Source organism: Anastrepha ludens, chromosome 2 (assembly GCF_028408465.1).
Source record: "Anastrepha ludens isolate Willacy chromosome 2, idAnaLude1.1, whole genome shotgun sequence".
In the NCBI taxonomy this organism is placed as follows: Eukaryota; Metazoa; Arthropoda; class Insecta; order Diptera; family Tephritidae; genus Anastrepha; species Anastrepha ludens.
Genome location: NC_071498.1, coordinates 74129255 through 74151544, shown reverse-complemented (window position 1 = coordinate 74151544; position 22290 = coordinate 74129255). Strand labels below are relative to the sequence as shown.

Below are 22290 nucleotides of genomic sequence, written 5' to 3'. Positions count from 1 at the left end.
TCGTCTTCGATTTTTACCTACTCAAAAAGATGGATCAAAGAACATGTATAAAATTTTGTGTGAAAAACAAAATTAAGTGCGCGGATGCATTCCGAATGTTGACTGTGTCATACGGAGAAGCTACTTTGGACAAAAGCAACGCTTATCGGTGGTACAAAATGTTCTCAGAAGGCCGAGAAGATGTGAACGACGAAAAGCGGGCCGGACGCCCGAGCACTTCAACAACAGACGAAAAAATTGATGAAGTGAAGAAAGTGGTATTGGCCAATCGTCGAATCATCGTTAGAGAAGTTGCTGAGGACCTAGACATATCGATTGGCTCGTGCCATTCGATTGTTTTCAATGATTTGGGCATGAGACGGGTCCCCGCAAAATTCGTACCTAACTGCTCAATTTCGACCAAAAGCATTCTCGCATGAAATTTGCTCCAGAGGATCATAACTGGTGACGAATCAATCATCTCAATGGAAGCTGCCGCACGAACCAAGACCGAAAAAAGCGCGCCAAGTTCGGTCGAATGTACAAGTTTTGCTTACCGTTTTCTTCGATTGCAGTGGCGTTGTGCATCACGAGTTCTTGCCACAGGGTAAAACGTTCATTAAGGAATATTACCTGCAAGTTATGCGCAATTTGCGAGAAGCATTCCGTCAGAATCGCCCGGATTTGTGGGAGAACAAAAATTGGCTCTTACACCACGATAACGCCCCTGCTCACACATCGTTGCTTGTGTGCGACTTTTTGGCCAAAAACAACACACTAATGATGCCACAACCACCTTATTCCCCAGAACTGGCCCCCTGTGACTTTTTCTTGTTCCCGAAACTGAAGAGGCCCATGAAAGGACGACGCTACGCTACGATTGTAGAGATAAAGACGGCATCGAAGGAGGAGCTCAACAAGATAAAAAAATTATTTTTTGAAGTGCTTCGAGGATTGGAAAAGGCGTTTCCACAAGTGCATAATACGAGTATTTCATGGGGATTACTTTGAAGGGGACAAAATAGATATTAATGAATAAATAAATAATTTTTGAAAAAACACAAAATTCGCGATACTTTTTGAACACACCTCATATATTTAGTGGAAGGCGTAAAAAATATACTCGTGAACCTACATGTTCAATGTTTATGGCAAAACTGTAGTATAATGTAACACGCTTCGAAAAAAAAGTTGTAAAGGAGGGATAGAGGGGTTTATCTCGATCTTAAAGCCTCCGGGACCTTATAGTTTTTAAGTAATTTATTGTTAAAGTTGTATAATTTAGCGAAAAGTTGGTGTTGCCAGACACCTCAAATAAGAATGAAGCTCGCGTAGAGACGCTTACTGGAAGGTTGTGTGTAAATGTGCAATAATTTTTTGCTTTAGTTTAGAATTGAGAAACATTTTCGAAAATATAAACACGTCAAATTGAATTTTGCAGTAGCGTCGACGAGAAGGGTTTTTGCAAATTTGTAGAATTTCTGCTTAGAAATTGTTTACGCATGGGCGGCATTCGGAGGCACAATAACCCCCATCTCCATCAACAACACTGGACTGAAATACTTAATTTTTGTTCATATTTTTATTTCTATTTGCAAACGTCCGGCAACCCTATACTGTTGTCAATTCCAATGAATTGATATTCTCGTTTAAAATTAGAATGTGATGATATTGATAAGTAAAAAAATAAGTAGAAACACGCGTGTGAGTATATATTTTAAGTGAAGTGCCAAACTATACGCGTACTCCCTTTTTGGGTGTTTGACCAAGCTCCTTCTTCTATTTGTGTCGTGCGTCTTGATGTTGTTCCATAAATGGAGGGACCTACAGTTTTAAGCCGACTCCAAACGGCATACATTTTTTATGAGAAGCTTTTTCATGGCAGAAATACACTCGGAGGCTTGCCATTGCTTGCCGAGGGGCGACCGCTATTAGAAATAACTTTTTTCTTCATTTTGGTGTTTCACCGAAATTCGAACCTACGCTCTCTCTCTGAAATCCGAATGGTAGTCACGCACCAACTCATTCGGCTATGGCGGCCGCCATTACAATCTGTTAATATTATATTAAAAATAAGTAACTGGTGTTGGAGTTTGCAATGAAAATATCCCTTCCCTTTGAAAGAGAACAATATTCTTTAGTAGTTTTTACTTATAATTTTATTAACATAACATAGTTTGCTATAATTTTATTTACATATATTACCGTACGAGCCAGATCTGTGGGTGTTTTGCGCTTTAGTCTTCTGGGTTGAAGTTCCATTTACGGCATCAGTCTCATTTCATAGTTTTTGTGCTCTAGTAGTCGCAAGATATGCGTACTGCTGTGTCTTTTTACTGTTTCAGTGATAGTGTCTAATAATACGTTCACATATAAGGAGATTATCTACTTTTTCGTGCTTAATTCTCAATCCGTAATTAAAAAGCGAGATTACCCATATACAATTTTTCTCGCGAAATCTGAGATTGTAAATAATCCTAGATTATTGTCATACTTTTTTACATACATACGTCAAAGTACAAATTAAATAAAATGGACGCCGGCAAAGAAAATGGGTTTGTAGACATAATTGTAATTAAATTTTTGTTAGGTGCATTCATATAACAGGGAAAAGCTTGTGTCCATAAAACGAGTGCCCTTTTATTACTTATTATAAAATGTAATATCGAACTTCGAATGCGTATTACTGCCATATTTTTTTGAAACCTCAGTAAACGTCGTTTACTTCATATCTTTAATAATAATTAAACAAATCCAGAATCCAGATATTCCACCAAAGCAATTTCTAGGAAGAAAAACCGTTCAAAACAGTATTGACAGCTGATTGTCAATTTTGGAGGTAATCTGCCATATGTGAACGGGTAGATTAATTTTCTGGATTTATTGCTAATTACAGCATATGTGAACGTACTTTATGCCGAGGCCGCGGTGAATATCGTCATTTCTTATGTACCAATTTACGTTTGTGATTGGTTTTAGCATTTTTGATTGACTTCTCTGTATAATTTGTGGGTTTAATTTACCGTAGGTCCACGTCGGTCTAATTATTGATTTATATATCATTTATTTATTAAATAAGCTTAGGGTTGATTGTTTTCCTAGTAGCCAATAGAGTTGTCGGAGTTGTGATAATTTAGCTGCCTTAAAAAACATTTTATAATAAATATAATCGCTATTCGCCCTGCAAAAGGTCTGCTACCGTTGTGCGTTTCAATCCTTTGCGAGAAGAATCTAGCCGAAGTAAGCTGGATGCTGCATCGTTGACATGCATTTTTAGTCGCCGTTAGGGAGCTATGGCAAATTGCTTCGTTACTTTAGCCACACTTGGTATGCCAAGATCATGATGAAGATAAGGGGTGGTTAAATTTCAAGGGCCACACCTAAACGTCAACGACACCGTTGGACTTCTTTCTTTGGGGTTATTTGAAAGAAAAGGTGTACGCCGATAAGCCAGCAACAATTCAAGAGCTAAAGGATGAGATAATTCGGCACATTAACCTCATGTATGCCTCAGCGTAATCGAAAATTTGGACCATCGGATGGAGGTGTGCCGTTGAGGCCGCAGCGGCCATTCGGCCCATGTTTTGTTCCATACCAATTTTATCATAATTAAGAGACATGGCAATAATTTCCTAAAAAAATTGTATTTTATTCAAAATCAACACCGGCCCTTGAAACTTAACCACTCTTTATATAGTAACGTACGATTCATCCCCTAGCGTTTGTTTGAAAATAAGTAATAATCTTGAGCGCTTACCAATGAGATAATATAGCTTATTTCATTTTAAGTCAAGCTCTTCTCGTTTTTTAATTTACTGTCTATTTGCTAGCTCATGTAGTAATAACGTTAACAGCTTCTTGTGTTTATTCGTTGCGTTTTCGATAGTGTTATCGACTGCAAGCATGTTGCAATTAATTGCTGATTTGCCGTTGGTAGGTCGTGGGTATACAGGAGATACAGCAGAGGGCACGAAATGCTTCACTGTATTCGTCTACGTTTATATTATGGCTTTAGAGACGAATATGCATTTTCGTGTTTTATGCAAAAGTACCCATCGTTAAGATATCACGAGAGCCCCTCGCAGTATTGCATTCGACATTACTGGTAACAAAGATATTGGCCTGTAAGAGGGCACTTCGTTGGGTGATTTGTCAAGCTTAGGTATCATGGTAACTCTCGCCAATATGTGTCATCAGCTCATTGTTCCATCGTCTACGATACTCGAAGTGGCTAATGTGCAAAGATCGTCCAAGCTTCTGCGCCACACTGCCACACTGATATGTTCCAATCAGTTGGTTGATAGTGAGGAATTAGACTTGGCAAATCTGACAACGACCGGATTCGCTATACTCACATCTTGGAAAGAACTGTGAAAAGGGAATCAACGCACCTCACCTCTTTAACGAATGAAAAGGAATTAAAAAAAAAACAGAACTTATGTAGTTTTAAGTATTTTCTTTAACTTATTTTTTTAACCTGAAATTATACTAGACACTTAAACGCAGATTTCACGTTATAATTTTAAGATAAATGTACAAATTAATAGCACTTAAGTGTAATAGTTTTAAATATAAAATAGCGCAAATCCTTTACCAATTTTCCCGCCCCTAATTTTTATATTAACTAGTTTCTTCTTATATATACATACATATATATATGTATATATATATATATATATATGTATATATATATATATATATATGTTTTCTTTTTTACATTATTCTTTTTCGTCATCACTTCCTTCCACATCATCAATATCATCATCCTCTTCTTCTGACAACAAGCTACGGCTGCTATCATTATGACCATTACCATTACTACTACTATGCGGCACGGTACAACTCGAACTGTTGCTTCCGAGAGTACCACTAGCAACGCCGCTTAAAGCTTGGCCCAACATATGTGCGGGTGCTTCACGTTTGGTTTGATTGGAACGACGCCATTTAGCGCGGCGATTTTGAAACCAAGTCTTCACCTGACGATCGGAGAGTTTGAGTTGAAGGGCCAGATGACGACGTTCTTCAGGTGATAGGTACTTTGAGCTGGCAAAACGATTCTCAAGGTTTTTTGTCTGCTGAGAAGTGAAACGAATTTGACCGCCTTTGCGTTTAGCCCCAAAGTTGGGCAGATAAAACCCGGGATAGGTAGCATTACAATAGAGTGCAGTGGCAGCGGCATTACCTGAGAAACCTGTAAGAGAACGGAAAAAAGAAAATACTTTATTGTATTATTGATAAAAAATCGACGATGAATTGCATTAAAGTAAGAAAACAGTAGTGCAGGAAAATTATTAGTAAACGAAATATAATACAATATAAAGTATAGTATAGGCGGCCGCTGTTGCGGATTGAGTTTGTACGTGACTACTATTCCGAAAGATCAAATGATAGAACATGCGCTTTATATGGAACGAAGGGCTAACATCGTATGCAAAAAATTTTTTTTTTTATTAAACGTGATTTTTGAGCGACTTCAAATTTACACTTTATACTAAAATACTATAACGCCGCATACACAGAAGTTTTCTAAATATCTTGATTAAAAAGTAACAAATTTTTGCATTAAGCTAAATTAAATTGAAAATTAAGTTAAATAAAATATAAAGAAATAAAAATAGAATGAAGAAAATGTTTCTAACATAACATAAACCCGATTTTAAAACCTTTTCATTCGAAGCACCCTACAGTTAACCGTGCCCTGTTCCTGCAACTTGATTGGTGTTTGCACTGTTATGTACATATAGGCGATATAAAATCTCAAGCATTCTATCTCATTTACGCTAAGCGCAAATCAAACGCTTTTCTTTTCAGGTTACTCTATTACCCTCTTGCTCTCCCTTACGCGTTGGCGATAGTATTTTTCGTGCTCCGCCATTGCAAAAATTGCAAGTACCATTAAGGGAATACACGCAATATAACGCCAATTACAACCATAATTGCTATCGGCATTACGCAATAACTAACAAAATCAACAAAGTGTAGATAAGAAACACAGATAATACTCGTGTATATAACGACGATATTGATAAACAAAATTCAATTATGATTGATATGAATGAGAAAATTAAAATAAGAAGCTGATCTGGCAATGAAAACTAATTTTTAAGCTAACTACGTTTTGGGAGCAACCATGAGTACGTTTAGGTTAAACGAAGCGGGCCGCTGGAAAGAAAACACTTATGGTCATGCCAGTCTACTATTGCGGCAAACTCAGTTAACCTCGGTGAGGACTGACTACATCGTTCCGACGGTAACATTCAATAGGAATTTTGCCACTCTCTTTCCATCTAAGGAAGAGTGGAATAAGGGATTCTCATTAAACAACTTCGACACTACAGTCTATACAGATGGTTCTAAAATGGATTGTGGTGTTGGAGCTGGTATATATTCTCATAGACTTAAAATTGAAAAATCTGTGCGCCTCCCCAATACCTGCAGTGTCTTCCAGGCGGAAGTACTGGCAATTGGGGAAGCTTGTAGGCTACTAATCACATACTTCTCTTTTAAGAGCAATATCGCTATTCTCTCGGATAGCCAAGCTGCAATCCAGGCACTGGATTCAGCGACTACAACCTCAATGGTGGTGGAACAAAGTAGGAATAGCCTTTCCACCTTGAGCGAAAAACATAATGTTACCTTAATCTGGGTCCCAGGACATCGGAATATTGAAGGTAACGAAAAAGCAGATGAACTGGCAAGAGGGGGATCTGCCATGAATAACGCTCTTGCAGAACCGGTATTCACACCATTAGGCGCAGTCAAGAGTACAATTTCCCTAAAATACCTCCGAATGGCGGAGTGTAGATGGAGGGGCCAGACGAAATGCAAAATCAGCAGAACGTTATGGCCCACCTACAACCTTAAACAATCATCAATATTGTTAAACATGAAACGACGGGATGCCTGGAGACTAACGGCAGTCATAACTGGCTTTTGGTCTGTCGGAGAACAGGCAGCCAAAATGGGCATCCCTCACAACACATACTGTCACAGTTGCAAACAACCGGAGAAAAAGGAAACAATCTTCCATTTCCTCTGTGAATGCCCTGCCCTATGGAAGGACAGAATGTTAACCCTGGGCAAACCGCTGTTCGAGGAGCTCGAACAACTGTCTGGCTTAGATGTCAACAACCTAATAAGGTTCCTGAACCGCACAGACTGGGTATAGTCATGCCGTAAATAACAAGTTGGTAAAGAGGATGTGGCAACAAAATGGTGCGGAAGCGCTAGTTGGATTCAGGATGAATCACCACTCTAACCAACCAACCAACGTTTTGGGAACTTCTTTCATTGGAGCATGGTTCCCTTGAGTTTCAAGTCACGCGAAGCGAGTAGAAAATGCGTATTATATCTTATAAAAAATATTACTCTTTGGTCAACGAAACTGTCTATTGACACGTTTGAGGGAGTAAGGCTGGCAGTATATCACAGTAATTTGCACAAATACCCATACTTACCATATGCGTACTAGAATGCATGTTTCTTAGAAGAAATGTTTATGTAACGAATTTTTTGGCGACATGACTAATAGTGTACTTATAAATATATAGTGTATAAGTAAATAAGTCTCCTTTTATTTTTTAGATGAGCAGATATTTTGAATTGCTGCATTCTGTTTACATGGCTTTTTTAATGTCTGAACACAATATGAAATTTGAAGAATGGAAGAGCTTTAACTTTTTATTATTGACATCGGCTGCCTTATGAATTATGTTGTTGTTTCTGGCGTTGAAACCATGATAACCATGCATTGCCATCCCTTGACGAAAGATTTCTATTTATTCTATGAATTAGCGATCGATTAAGATAACATTTTAAGACTGTTTAAAGGGTATTACACTTTCTGGTAACCTTTCAGATACTGCAGACTCTAGGCTTTGAGAATAGGCATACCCCATTTAGTAAGGCCTTTGGGTACAGAGGATTCTGATGTTAATAAGAAAAAGGTTCACAAAGGACTTTTTTTTTGAATAAAACACAAACGGTTTGACTTTTTTAACTATTTTTTTTTTTATTATCGAGTTTGAACATATACATTTAAGTATGAAATTCGATTTCTTTTGCATGACCACCGCGTGCACGTTTTACGAAGTCCAATCGTTGAACCCAATTTTCGACCACTCTTTTGCATAAATCGGCCGAAATTCCACCAATTTCGCGTTCAATATTGGCTCTGAGCTCACAAATCGTCGCCGGCTTGTTACTGTAGACCAATGACTTCACATAACCCCAAAGAAAATAGTCTAGAAACGTCAAATCACACGAGCGCGGCGGCCATTCGACCGGTCCATTTCTGGAAATAATGCGCTCATCGAACTTAGTCTTTAACAAATCAATTGTAGCGTGTGCTGTGTGGCTTGTGGCCCCGTCCTGTTGAAACCACATGTCGTCTAAGTCCATACCATTCAATTGCGGCCAAAAATAATCGTTTATCATGTCGCGGTATCGATTTCCATTCACAGTAACGTGGCGATCGTTCTCGTCAACGAAAAAATATGGGCCAATTACTCCGCCGGCATGTAAACCGCACCAAACAGTGATTTTTTCGGGATGCAACGGTGCCTCATGAATCACGTGTGGATTGCTTTCTGCCCAGTAAGGCATATTTTGCTTGTTGAGAAAGCCATTGAGTCAAAAGTGAGCTTCATCACTGAAGATGATTTTTTGGAATTATTTGGATTTAAAGTAGTAGCAACAGAACGATTATTTTCATAAAAAATTTGCACAATTTGCAATCGTTGCTCAAGTGTGTAGCGTTCCATGATGAAATGTATACTAATGAAGTTTTCAAATGACAAGCGAAAAATAAAAAATATTGCGTCGTTCGCCCTCCCTATCGGAAAAAAGTTGAAGCGCACCTATTGAAAAACGCCTTGTATGGTATATGTTACTATACTCGTACATTCATATTGTAACATAAGTGCATAACATAATTAGAGAGAGAGAGAGAGATAGCAGTTGCTCTACACTTATGTATGTAAAATAATATATTATATTTCTCAATTGAACATAATAAATGCATCACTCTTGTCATCATGGTACCAGAGCAAGGTTCTAAAAGTACGTTCACTTATGCACTAACTTCCAATAAATCCACAAAATTAATCTACCCGTTCACATATGGCAGATTACTTGTAAAATTAACCATCAGCTGTCAAGGCTGGAAAGGTTTTTCTTCATATAAATTATTTTGGTGGAATGTTTCGGTATTTTTGGTTTGATTAATTATAATTAAAAATATGACGAAAATACAAGGAGAAGGAACCGCTGATATAATTGCGCAATTGGCTGCTAATAATAAACAGGTGGAGGGAATCCCTAAACGACGTTTACTGAAGTTGCAAAAAATTATGGCAGCAATGCGCATGGGAAATTCTATATTACATTTTATACTAAGTAATAAGAGGATAAAACGTTTAAGGACACGCGTTTTTTTCTGTAAAATGAATCCATAGTTAGTAATTTTAACAACAAATTTTATTAGAATTATGTTTACAGACCTTCTTCTTTGCCGGCGTGCATTTCATTTAGTTTTTATTTTGTTGTTTCTCCTTTCATTCGTAATAAAAATTATCGATGACGCAGGGTTGTATGTCAAAAAGCACGAATATGTGAACGTATTATAAGAAAGTGAAGTTTCAAGATTAAAAAAAAAATTAGTGAATAAATACTTTAAAATATCAAAGATGAAGAAAATTCCATAGAAAAATTGCAATTAAAAAGTGGCTATTAAAAAATAGTTAAAAAAGTAGCACAAAGTGATGTAAGTGAAATTGTGTCGTATACCGATAAATTAGCACATGGCGAATGTATGAATAAACCAGACAAAGATACGCAAAATTATGTGACACAAGTTGTTCTGAAAAATTTGAAAATAATATTGAGTTTGACAAAAGAAATCGACGAAAAAATAAGAAAGAGGTAAATCACGGCTAGACTAGCATAGATTGATGACATTCATATTCCTATTTTTGATGGAACAAACTTCAGTAGATGGAAAGTCAGGTTGATGAATTTACTTGAATATACAGAATGCGATGATGCTGCAATCAGAGACAAATTGAAAATTGAAAGACTGGAAGGCTTAAAAAACTGATTTAAAGGCAAGAACAATATTATATTAACAAGTACAGTTTCTGATAACAACAGTTGAAATGGTGCAAAAACAAGAAAAAATATACTCCACTAAATCCAAGGCACTACAAATAATAAAGAGAAATAAATTGGACGAAGTGAAATTAAAGAGCTACGATGTTAATGTTGAAGATTTTTTTATTAATTTTGAAAAGGCATGCGATGAATTAAAGGCTGCAGGTGTAAGTTGAAATGAAGAAGGCAAAATTAGATATATGATTAAAGCATTGCCTCCCAGTTTTAGCTGAATCGGAGATTTTATAGGCTTAGTACCAAAATATCAAAAACCTGTTGATTTAATAAAATCCAAAATTCAAGAAAAAGACTTAAGTAAATATGAAAGTTAGAAAAGACTAAACGTGAATACATTTAGTGTAAAAACCAAAGGAAAGTGTTATCAGTGCCGAAAAATTGGACATCAAATAAAAGACAGTAAACAAAATATGAATGTAGAAGAAAAACTGCAATGAAACCAAATGAGATATACACCGGCGCGGCTTATACAGAGGCTATAGCAGGGTTGGAACACATCGAAGCAATATTCGAGGCAGAGATGCAAAATATAAAAAGGCAAAAAGCAACGAGGAGTATGAGTCAACGCGTGGAGCATTGGGAACCAAGTGGTACAAGCAAATATGAATCAGTTAAAATAAAACGAAGTGAGAATCACAATTCTGATGAAATTGAGTGGTTAATAGATATTGGCTGCACAGACCACATTAGCAATAATATAAATACCTTTGCAGCTGTATAAATTTAGAAAAACCGATTGATGTAAAATTACCGGATAATAAACCTTTAATAGCGACTAAGATAGGTTCAATAAGACTTATTTCAAAGCTTATTATGACAAAGTAGAAGTCGATTTAATAAATGTGTATTATTTAAAAGATACAAAAATAAATTTATTAAGTTTCTTAATAAGAAAATTGTGAGCGATAAACCGCTTACACGATTTTGGCCGAGTTCAATAAAGCGGAAGCCAGTTGCTAACCGGCGCCAGTTGGACACACCAAGTGAAGCCAAGCCCCTCTCCACCTGAAATCTTTAATACAGAGGAGACCTTCCTCTTCTTCTACTACCACCAGCTGTTACCGCATCGAATACTTTCAGAGCCGGAGCGTTTGCATCCATTCGAAGGATATGACCCAGCCAATGTAGCCGCTGGATTTTTATTCGCTGCGCTATGTCTATGGCGTCGTAAAGCTCATACAGTTAATCGTTCCATCGCCTGCGATATTCGCCGTTGCCAACGTGCAAATGTCCAAAAATCTTCTACAGAATCTTTCTCTCAAACACTCCAAGCACTCACAGTCACCAAAGTAAACGCAGGCCCGTGTCAGCTGACACGATGAAACTAATGAGAACGCCATGTAAATGAAAAATCACCACCATTATGGTGCTCACACTCACCAACGGATCGTAGTCCCTTTCCACTCCCCGTAGTATATACAAAATTGAGCAAAACTCATCCCGTAGAAAATAACTGCGTTCTTTTAGTTACATATTTACACAATACATCGGTTTGTTGAGCATTTTTGCATACACATTTTTTCACACATCCGCGTTTTTAGTTACAATTTTTAATTGTATAACAAACCAAAGCCAAAAACCAACAAATGCAAATAGTTCATTTATCTATCACTGTTTGGTAACACTGTGTGGTGAGAGAGCAATTAGCTGACACGATTCTACGGGATCTATCTAAAATTCTACGATAAAATCTACGGTACTACGGAACGGAAGGTTAGTGGAAATTCATTTACATGGGACGCTCATTTGTTACATCGAGTCAGCTGATACGGGTCTGCGTTTAAGTTGGTGACTGGGAGCACCATTAGTTGAAAGTAGCACTTGTTGGCAAGAGAGAATCTTCGTTGGATTTCCAGGCTGGCATTGTTATCGGTGCTAATGCTGGTTCTTATATAAGCGAAGTTTTTTACCAGCTCGAAATCGTAACTATTAACAGCGACGTGGGTGCCGATACGCGAGTGCGCTGACTGTTTGTTTTATGACAGGAGGTACTTTGTTTTTTGTTTTGTCCTCGTTCACCCCCAGACCCATTCGCTATACCTCTTTATCCAGTTTGGAGCAGGCAGAACTAACAGCGCGGTTGTTATGGCCGATGATATCAATATCATCGTCCGTCGGCACCCGCGGCTTTGTAGTTCTTTAGCCGCGTTATCGCTATTCTCACCTCGTCATGGTCGGGTGGCGGAAAGACAGTTCCGTCGGCAACGATTGGGGTATCGGGATCTTTACATTTTCTGTGACTTGTGCAACTGTCACTATTTAACAGGTTCGAGAAATGGTCCCTCCATAATTTAAGTATACTCTGTATACGTCGCTCTTACAGGGAAACGCCCCGGTCTTAAAACCTTCTATAAGCCGTCAAACTTTCTAGTAGAATTTTCGTGCGTTGTAACGATAAATGCTGCTGCTAAAATTTACAATAAGTACAAAATACTGTAGCTGTTGCAGTCGTAATAAGTGGTTTGTATTATATGAAAAGTTTTTGTAATATAAATATTTACAAAAATAATAATAATAATGTTTATATAAATTCAGTAAAATTGGCAGAGAAAGAAAAAGGGAATAGTGTCACGCAAATTTTCAATATTTAAATGAATTAGTCAATGGTAAATTGGGAGATGGCTTACCAGATAAATTAGAAAAAAAACGATACGAAATCCGCAAATTGTATACAAAGTAAAATGGCTAATGCACCGTTTGAAAATAAGAAAACACGAGCAATAGAAATCTTAGGGTTGCTACATACAGACTTGAACGGGCCCTAGGAAACTGTGGGTTATTGCGGAGAAAAGTATTTCTTAACCTTTATTGATATATAAAATATATTCAAATAAATCAGAGGCAGCAAGTTGTTTTATAGAGTATGTAAATTTTAGTAGAAAATCAATTCAATAAATGCATCAAAAAATTACAATCGGAGAATGGTAGACAATATTTATTATCCGAAACTCATTTTACAGATAAAAGCTATTTCCGAACTCCGAACTCCATATCACACAATGCACCCCGATAAAAAAGCTCATGCTGGCTTTGCTATTCTCATTAAAAGCCAGGGTAGGTATTTCAGCATTAATTCTTGCTATATGGAAGCAATTCAAGCCACAAAATTATTGTAGAATAGTCGAAAGACCAACTCACAGTCTCATCAGTATACGGCCCACCCAAATATACTATCAAGGCAGAAGAGTATGAAAAATTCTTCAAAACCCTTGGACACAAGTTGGAGAAGACTACAATGCAAAACACACTTAATGGGGATCCCGATTCGTTACCTCAAAAGGTCGCCAACTCTTAGCAGCTATAACCAAACTGAACCTCACCACAGCCTCCTGAGACTCCCCAACATATTGGCCAACTGACACAAATAAATACCCCGATCTCAACAACTTTTGCGTAGCAAAAGGCATTCCAGCCAGTGACATAGCCTGCAAATCACGTTATGAACTATCCTCCATCACTCTCCCGTAATGATCGCTCTAAATAAAAAATCAGTTGACTCATTTTCTCACTGGTTGGTTTTACTTTCAAACCTCAACAATTAATCTTAAGGGGTTAAATACCTTGTGTTTTTCAAAAAAATCAAAATAAATTTTATTTCTTTATCGTAAAGTACAATCCCTTGAGAACATTTTCCAAAAATTTCATAGAGATCTGAGCAATAGATCGAAAGTTACAGCGTTTTAAATTGTGCGTCGTCACGTCCTGAGCGTACGGCCTCATGCGGCGCTTGAAACTTTAAACGCGATTATCTCAAAAACGTGTTTTTCCAAAAATGCTTTTGCGGTGGACGCGATTGCAAAAAAAGTATTCAACCGATTTTTAGAATTTTTTTTTTAAATTGTTCGTAATTGATGTCGCCTCTTAGTGAACGATCAACTTTTTATGTATAAATTTTTATTTTGCAGATATGAATTTTTTAATGCCAATTTTAGGACTGTAGAAGTGGAGTTTTTTAAAAACATGTTCCTATTTTCACAAAAATCAAAATATTTAATATATTGATCGTTCACTAAGAAGATATAACCCTATACTAATGAAATCTTTTCGATTTTTTGATTTCAGTTGACTTGGTGGACTTGAATCGCGTCCACCGCAAGCCTCTTCCAAAAAAAGGGTCTTGGGGGAAAACGCCATAACTCCGCCATTTTTAAATATTTTTACACAAACAAAGCCTTTTTTTTTTCTTTAAACATTGTAATATCCAATAATAAAAACTTTTATACAATAAAATTATTGCTACATATCTTTAAAAAAAACCCAACTTTCGCTAATTTCACCGGACCACAAGGTATATAACCCCTTAAGTACCCACTCAAGTGTAATGAAGATGATATAAATGCTGTCGAGCACTTCAATAATTCCCTACAGTGGGCGGCACGAAACTCAACACCCTCCCTCACCAAGCCTCAACACACACAAGCATCTTTGGTGGTTAAAGATAAATTAAAAGAAAAACGACAGGCAGGAAAAACATGGCAAGGAAGTAGACCATAAGACCATTAAGACCAAGTAGTAGAACATTAAACTTACTCATCCAAGAGCTCAAAAATATTTTCCAATCTCGATGTAACCCCTGACACTGGATATTCGCTTTAACACAATCAGCCATTAAAATGGAAAATAATAAATGGGCGAAATCGGATCTGGAAAAAGTCCACACATTTCCTCGCCAATTTTCTCGAGTTTTTGCAGCCCCAAAATTGAGACCCGAAAATTAATCCCAAATCAATAATTCGGCTTTAGAAACACAAACGGTACCATCGAATAGGTACACATACTCGTAAATAGTATTCACAAAGCTTTTGTGCAGAAAAAGTATTGCACAGCTGCATTTCTCGACATATTCCAAGCCTTTGAACGCATTTGGTACGACGCATTGCTATGCAAAATAAAATACACTATATAAATACATACATAAATTATTACACTTTTATCAAGTCCACCTCAAATGCCGGCATTTCTTTGTTAAGCAAAACGCAGAACACTCAGAACTCTGTGAATGTTTAGCTGGAGTACCCCAGGGCAGTACTTGCTCTCCACCCACGATTTACCAGTATCATCGGAACTTTTGCAATTGACACCGCTGGTCTCGCAATTGACTCTAACGCCCAGAAGGCTTCACTTAAACTCCAAAAAAGACTTGATTATTTAACTCAATGGTTAAAGAATTGGAGAATGAAATCGGATGAGACAAAATTAGTTGAAGTAACTTTTACACTCAATCGAAGCATTTGCCCTCCCGTGAAACTCAATAATGTAATCATACCCTAAAATAATGTTACGAAATATCTTGGTAACAGCAAGACATGCAAGCTTACACGGAAACCACATATTTTCATTAAACGTAAGGCACTTGGACTCAAACTTCAAATCTATACTGGCTACTTACTCTACTCAGGCATGTTAAAACTACAACTATGTGGTACTGCAGCTAGCTCCACCAAAAATACTAACGAAAAACCACAAAGATTCCAACGTTGAGTAAGTAATAATGTAGCCATAATCTCGAACTAAAATTATTTTGTATATGAGCTGCCATTTCACTCAAATATACTGCCCGTCTTCTGTTTACATAAGAGAACAAAAAGGAAAAAATAGCATGAAATGTCGAAGGTATAAACTTGTTTTAAGCTAACGGCGGTTTTACTTACATGAATAGTGTATGCTTTTGTTATATGCACATCTACATGCAGCAAATATCCGTATGATTATGGTGTTATGGTGTGTCACCTCCAATTTAACCTATACGTTTTCTATGTCCTGAGGGCTTGTAATGGGCAAGGTAACAGGACCATTAGAAAGTGCTAGTCGAAGTGGTTATCTTACCATTGGGAGTTTTAGCGCTGAAAAAGAGAGTTCAGTCAATGTGTTTGTGCCGCTAGAGTATTGTGAAAGGCTCTTGCTAGCGAACACAGATAGTCCCGATTTACACGAGGAGACATCTGGAAGGGAAACATTTTGTTCATGGGCGAAGGACGGTCGGGGAAGAGAGAAGGGATTTTGTCTCCCGTACTCGGCGACACGCTTTACTCTTCTTATTCGTATTTCTTATCTTAAAGCAATTTTTGACAGTTGCTTCATTCGTTTTCTTCTTTTGTGGAAGAAAGTTCTAAGTTATGTGTTGGTTTTCAATCAAACGGTAGATAACAACGATGACAAACATCCGAACGCTGCTTGGGAAATGCACGATTATTTTTGCTAGTAAAGTAGGTATAATTTAAAATAGTTATGGGACATGTTTATGTTGATTTCTAATTTTTCCCTGCATTTCTAGATACTGAAGTTAATTTTAAGTTAATTATTTATATATGAAGTATTTTTAATTTAATTTTTTTATTCAAGTACAAGAATTTATAAATATATTTCAATAAAAAAACAACAAATTATTTATTATTTAACCAGTTTGCATTTTTCATTCATATATTTAAGAAACTGTTGTCGAACGCTCTCTGCTTTACAGATGCTAAAGTATTAAATGTCAAAATGTTGCCGAAAACATTTTTGCCCGTGTGTACGCGAATGAAACATCAAAAGAGAATTTCCAGTGTCTCCCTTCCAGATGTCTCCTCGTGTAAATCGGGACATAGGGATGAATGCGTTGTTTTTTTCCAACACTGGAAATAATGGAAACATGTAAGTTAACCTTTTTTGGTGCATAACTTTAAATTTCATTAATAGAGTTTTGCAAAAATTTATATTAGATTTTTACATTCCATATTTTTACATTCGAAGTTTCATTATTCGGTGAAGAACAAATATTTTCTTCAGTATTATGCTTACAAACATTCGCCCATGATAAAATAAAATACGTGTATGATTTACCTCGCTGAACGGAATTGACATGAGTTAAGATTAGTTGTGGTGAGGTGAGGTGACGTGAGTTGTGACGTTTAAAACTGAAAAAATTAACATTATTTGTGATGGAAAGGGTTAAACTCAAAATATTATCATTATTTCAGAGCGAAAACATATAATTAAAAATATGAGTCGATTACATTTTCTGAGTCATTAGCTAAATATTCAAATGTGATTTTTAATAATAATTATTATAGATATCGCTCAAAATTTTTTAAATCGTAAAAGATTCATAAAGAGCATACTAAAATATACACATACAGTAGAATCTCGATTCTTGCACACCTCGATACTTGCGACACAATTTTTCTCAATTGCGTACTCAGTACTTGCAACATTACCTTGATACTTGCAATATTTTTGGTTTTGTGTTTCTCTTTTGCTCTTTTTACGTTGTATTTTTGAGAATCAAGCTCGGGGAAGTACCTAGTCGATGTCATTCTGGTAGTGACATTTTTTTAATTGAATCAGCTGAATGAATTTAGGGGAAGTATTGTCTAATTCGTTTGCTTACGAAATTACAGTTTTTCGTTAACTTTTGCATGGTGTGGTCTCATAATGGCAAAGAGAAAATTTACGATGTTTACAATAAAACAAAAAGCGGATATTCTGAAACTAAATGCGTGAATTGCCATTAATGCATCAGCTAAAAACTTTCACGCGCATAGAGCAACATTAACTCGTATTGAAAAAAATAGTCCATAAAGAAGTTTGTTACGCGATCTGAATCCAAAAATGGAAAAGGCGTTGTTCATTTGGTTTGCGTATGAAAACGCCAAACGCTTACCAATTACAAGTGATATGCTAACATAGAAAGCGACTATAATACAGCGCATGGATCAAAACGTTATAAAGCATGCTTAGTGATCGCTGTTGGGAGGGAGACATAAATATCTTTTCCGATAGTCAAGCTGCGATCAAGGTCCCGTCGTCGCCATGTTGCAACTCTCTTCTTGTCAAACGTCTCGAATGTGCAGGAAACATTTCTCTTATCTGAGTTCCAGGCCATAGGGACATAGAGGGAAATGAAATTGCTGATGAGCTTGCCAGAAAGGGTCGGCAGAACCGGTTCAGTTGTCCTCATCTCAGAAATCAGTGCAATCAGTGAAGGGAAACTGCAAATTTATTTCTTAAAAAATGGCAAGACAGATGGGTTCTACCTTATCGCGTGCTATTTCAAAATCACCTCAGTACGATAGAAGCAGGAGGCTTAAAGTGCTAGGGATCCCCCCCATTCAATTTCCAAGCTCATTACGGTGATCATCGGTCACTGGGTGATCAGAACTTATGCGAAGAAACCTGGATTCCGTATAGCCCCAATTACTGAAGCTATGTGGTTCAGGCAGAGAAAGAGACTGTTGAACACTTTCTTTGAAAATGTTAGGGTCTGGCGGCGAGGCGAAGAAGAAATGAAGAATACTGTAATGAAGGCGAAGGAACTAACGATATGATGGTAAATACGAATAAAATTCCATCGGAGGAGACAATATCAGCTTTCAATATACCTATGCTTGGATTGGGCAGAGCAAAACAATGCTTAAAAGATGTTATGACGCTGCAGAGGCTCAGAAACAGTGTGGTACTGGACAAATCTAAGATTTCTTAAATTTCAAATGAAACTTATCGCTGTAAAGTGTATTTAACTAATATAATAAAAAAACATGGATTGCTATCATGACCTGCAATTATCAGGTCAGTCCATAAGCTCGTGCGTTTTTTAAAGGTGGTTTTAAAATTAATAAAAAAGATGTTTAAAGTATTTATTAATCAATAATATATTTTCCTTTATTATTTACAATGTCTTCCCAACGTTTAAGCAAATTTTTAATTCCCCGCTCAAAACATTTTTTTGTCCTTGAAGCCAAAATACGCCTCGATATCCCTTTTTATAGCTTCTTTTGAGGAGTAGTTCTTGTTACTCATATGGGATTGAAGTCCACGGAAAAGGTGATATTCACCAGGTGTAATATCCGGAAAGTATGGAGGATGTGGCATTAGCTCCCATCCGAGCTCGTTCAGCTTGCCTAATGTTTTGCTGCATTGCCTTGCGGTATGAGATTTTGCGTTGTCGTGGTCAAACAAAACACTGCGTCTATTCACTAAAGACGGTCGATTTTTTTTAAGTGCCTCATTCAGGTTTGATAGCTGAAGCGAATAATAATCAGCAGTTATCGCCTTGTTTGGTTCCAGCAATTCATAATAAACAATACCGGCCATATCCCACCAAATAGACGGGAGAATCTTCTTGGGGTGAAGGCCATCTCTAGGGTTCGATTCTGGTGTTTCATCTCTATCTAACCATTGGCGTTTGCGAACAGGATTATGGTAAAGGACCCATTTTTCATCACCAGTAACGATACGGTTGAAAAAACTTTCATTTTCAAGCCGTTGTAGCAGCTGAGAACACACATTCACTCTCTGCGGAAGGTTGGTGACGGAAAGTCTATGCGGAACCCATTTTCCCAGTTTTTTTTTATATTTTCCCTTAATTTGTTACAGTCTGTTATGCATTAACAATATGTAATTTTTGTACAATTAGGGTCTATTATGTTCTTTTACCAAAGTAAGAAGAATCTGTTATTATTATTACTGCTTTTTTTGTTTTTTTTTTTTGTAATTAAATTGTAAATCTTATAGTTAGATGTGAGTCGCTTTAATCTTCGATTGATATTTTCTGCCGGTACTATTTTACGCATTTCTTCGTCTTGGTGGACTACATTTTGTGATTGTTTCTTGGATAGTGTCTACGTTTAAGTCCCGATGTATGGCTTCATTGGAAATAAACCAACCAGCATTTGTTATATTTCGTAATATTTTGGATTGTGTTCGCTGTATGAGCTGAAGATTTGTGTTTTTACCCGTTCCCCATATTTCTATTCCGTATTTCCAGATAGGAGTAATAATTGTTTTGTATATAGTCACTTTATTATAAAGTGATAGTTTTGATGCCGATTAGCCAACTTAATTGCCGGTACTTATGCTGCTATGCTGTTTCCATGTTAGTTTTTCGTCAATAGTTATTCCAAGATATTTTGCTGGTGGGCAGATTTTTATTTTGTTGTTTTTTAAGGTAAGATTATATTTTGATGTATTTTTGTTTGTATATATAACTTGTATAGTTTTGTCTTTATTAACTTCTATACCCAATTCGTCAAACCAATTTACTGTATAGTTTATAATTTTTGAAGTGTAAAGGTCGCCAGTTTTTCGTCATTGTTTGATGTCATTAATACAGTATCAGCCGCGAACGTTGCTATCATTGCATTATCTGTTGTCGGAGTTGGCACATCTGCGGTGTATATTAGATATAAAAGAGGACCTAATACACTGGCTTGCGGTACTCCAGCTGTCATTGGTAAAATATCGGAATATTCGTCTTCATATCTTATATAAAATTTCCCAGCTTTGAAACCTTTCCCAACTGAACCAGGTGCCTGTGAACTGTTCCATGCGATGAATTTAACCTCTGAGCTATCATATCGACTGTCAAAATTACCACTTCAAAATTCTGAAAACCACTTTTACGCAGTCCTTACATTCAGGGTATCCTCTCCGTGAACAGTGATAAAAGATTAAAACGAAGAGGTACATCCCGAAGATTGGACCATAGTTAGAGACCGTGCAAGGGATAAGGGAAACGGCAAACATTTAAGGCTAGCCAACGGTCGGAGCAAATCTTCAAAGACGTGCACAGGATGGAGCATCTTAAAGTGGTCCTACACGTAGAAGCAAACAAGAGCAGCAATGAAACCACAGCCGCAGAAGTTGGGCCATGATACTGCGAAAGATTTGGGACCAAATTCATTTTTACTCAAAACATTAGAAATACTGATTGATCTACATAACAAGAGCACTCTGTAAATCTGTAGAAACAGCACTACTCGAAGTTGTTGGAACAATACGAACAATCTCTTAAACACTTCTCTATGGCGGATTTTCTGGATATCGAAGGAGCGTTCAACAATGTTGATGTGAAATCGATAAATTCAGCGTTTACAAACATAGGTATGAACGAAAAGATTATTCGATTATTTGAGACAATATGCTATTTATATTAACAGAATAATCACCTCGAACTTAGTTATCACTAGTTTAGGGAAAACAGTTTTCGCCGTTAATGTACAACCTAGTCTTGAATGAATTGCTTATTAGGATCAAGATAGTAGCTTATGCGGACGATGTAGGCATCCTGATGGCACGGAAGTTTTTCTCGACTATCTGCGTTAAGGGACCTCTCTAGGTGACCGACTTCAAACGGTCTAAGGGTTAGCCCAGCCGAGACCGAACTGTTCTGTTTACTAGAAGATATAAGATACCGAGATTTCAGTTACCGTTTATAGATGGAGTAACACTAACCTTATCGAATGAAGCCAAGTATCTTGGCATAATGAGTGAAGGAAAGGCTCTGAGCTTGGCCGTCAGCGAGTGGTAGAAGGCATAAACGTTCCTCAAAAACACTACGAATGACTTGAGACTAATCGCGGAAACCAATAGAAGGGGCTCTCTGACTACTACCTCCATGGGTCTACAAAACGCTCTGGCCAAAACTAAATCGTAAAAGGGCAAAATATCTGCTCAGTTTCAACAGATCAACTACCAGCGTCCTCACAGATATTAAACACATCACTGCACTTTTGGCACCCTAGCCAGTAGAATAGGCGAACCTCACAATGACTGCAGGAGTTGAAGAAGAAATTGAGTCGGTACAACATTTTATCTGTGAGTGTCCTGCTCTTCAAAGAAGCCGTGCCAAATATCTTCGCGATAATTTCTTTGAAGACCTGGAAAATTTGCAAACGTCTCACTGGAGGGACTAGTTACCTTCTTAAAAAGATCTAGGTGGTTTAAGCAACTTAGTTAGGGCATGGAAATTAAAAGCGGGTATCACAATGGGCCCTAGGCCGCCGAGTGTATTATATGTGTGTCAAGATGTCCGTCGTGATTTCGTTCGGCTGTTGTTAAACACTATTATATAATATATATAAACGATATATGTATGTAATTTATACCGCATGAAACTATGAAAAATTGATCACCAATTCGGCTCCCCGTGTATACAATCCTCTTTATGTCATTTTACTCATTATTAGAGTGTTTCTCCCCAAAATCATACAATGAAATTCTCAATTTCTCCTATAAAGACTAAACTTATAAAAATAATATATCCCAACAAAACATGTTAGTAAAAAAAAAAATAATAGTTGAAGTTTAATTGCTACTGAATGCAACCCAAGTACATGAATTGTCTAATAATTGCCTTGTTTGGGAGTTATCGATTGATAAGAAGTG

The 22290-nt window shown here is 37.0% G+C and overlaps 1 protein-coding gene across 2 annotated transcripts in view; it reads right to left on the bottom strand.

Annotated features, from left to right (window-relative positions):
• Positions 1–4462: 4462 nt before the first annotated feature.
• LOC128858067 (homeobox protein Hox-B7-A) overlaps positions 4463–22290 on the bottom strand; it is a 37434-nt gene continuing 19606 nt past the window's right edge. Inside the window, exons 1-2 of one of the 2 annotated variants that reach the window (XR_008453978.1) lie at positions 15536–15685; positions 5093–5170 (exon numbers count right to left, since the gene is read on the bottom strand). Coding sequence is in view for 1 of the 2 variants with exons in the window: in XM_054094003.1 (XP_053949978.1) it covers positions 4698–5170 (473 nt within the window). In the remaining variant the exon portion in view is untranslated. Of the gene's footprint in view, positions 5171–15535; positions 15686–22290 lie in introns of those variants that run through there. The other variant, XM_054094003.1, reaches the window with a different exon arrangement.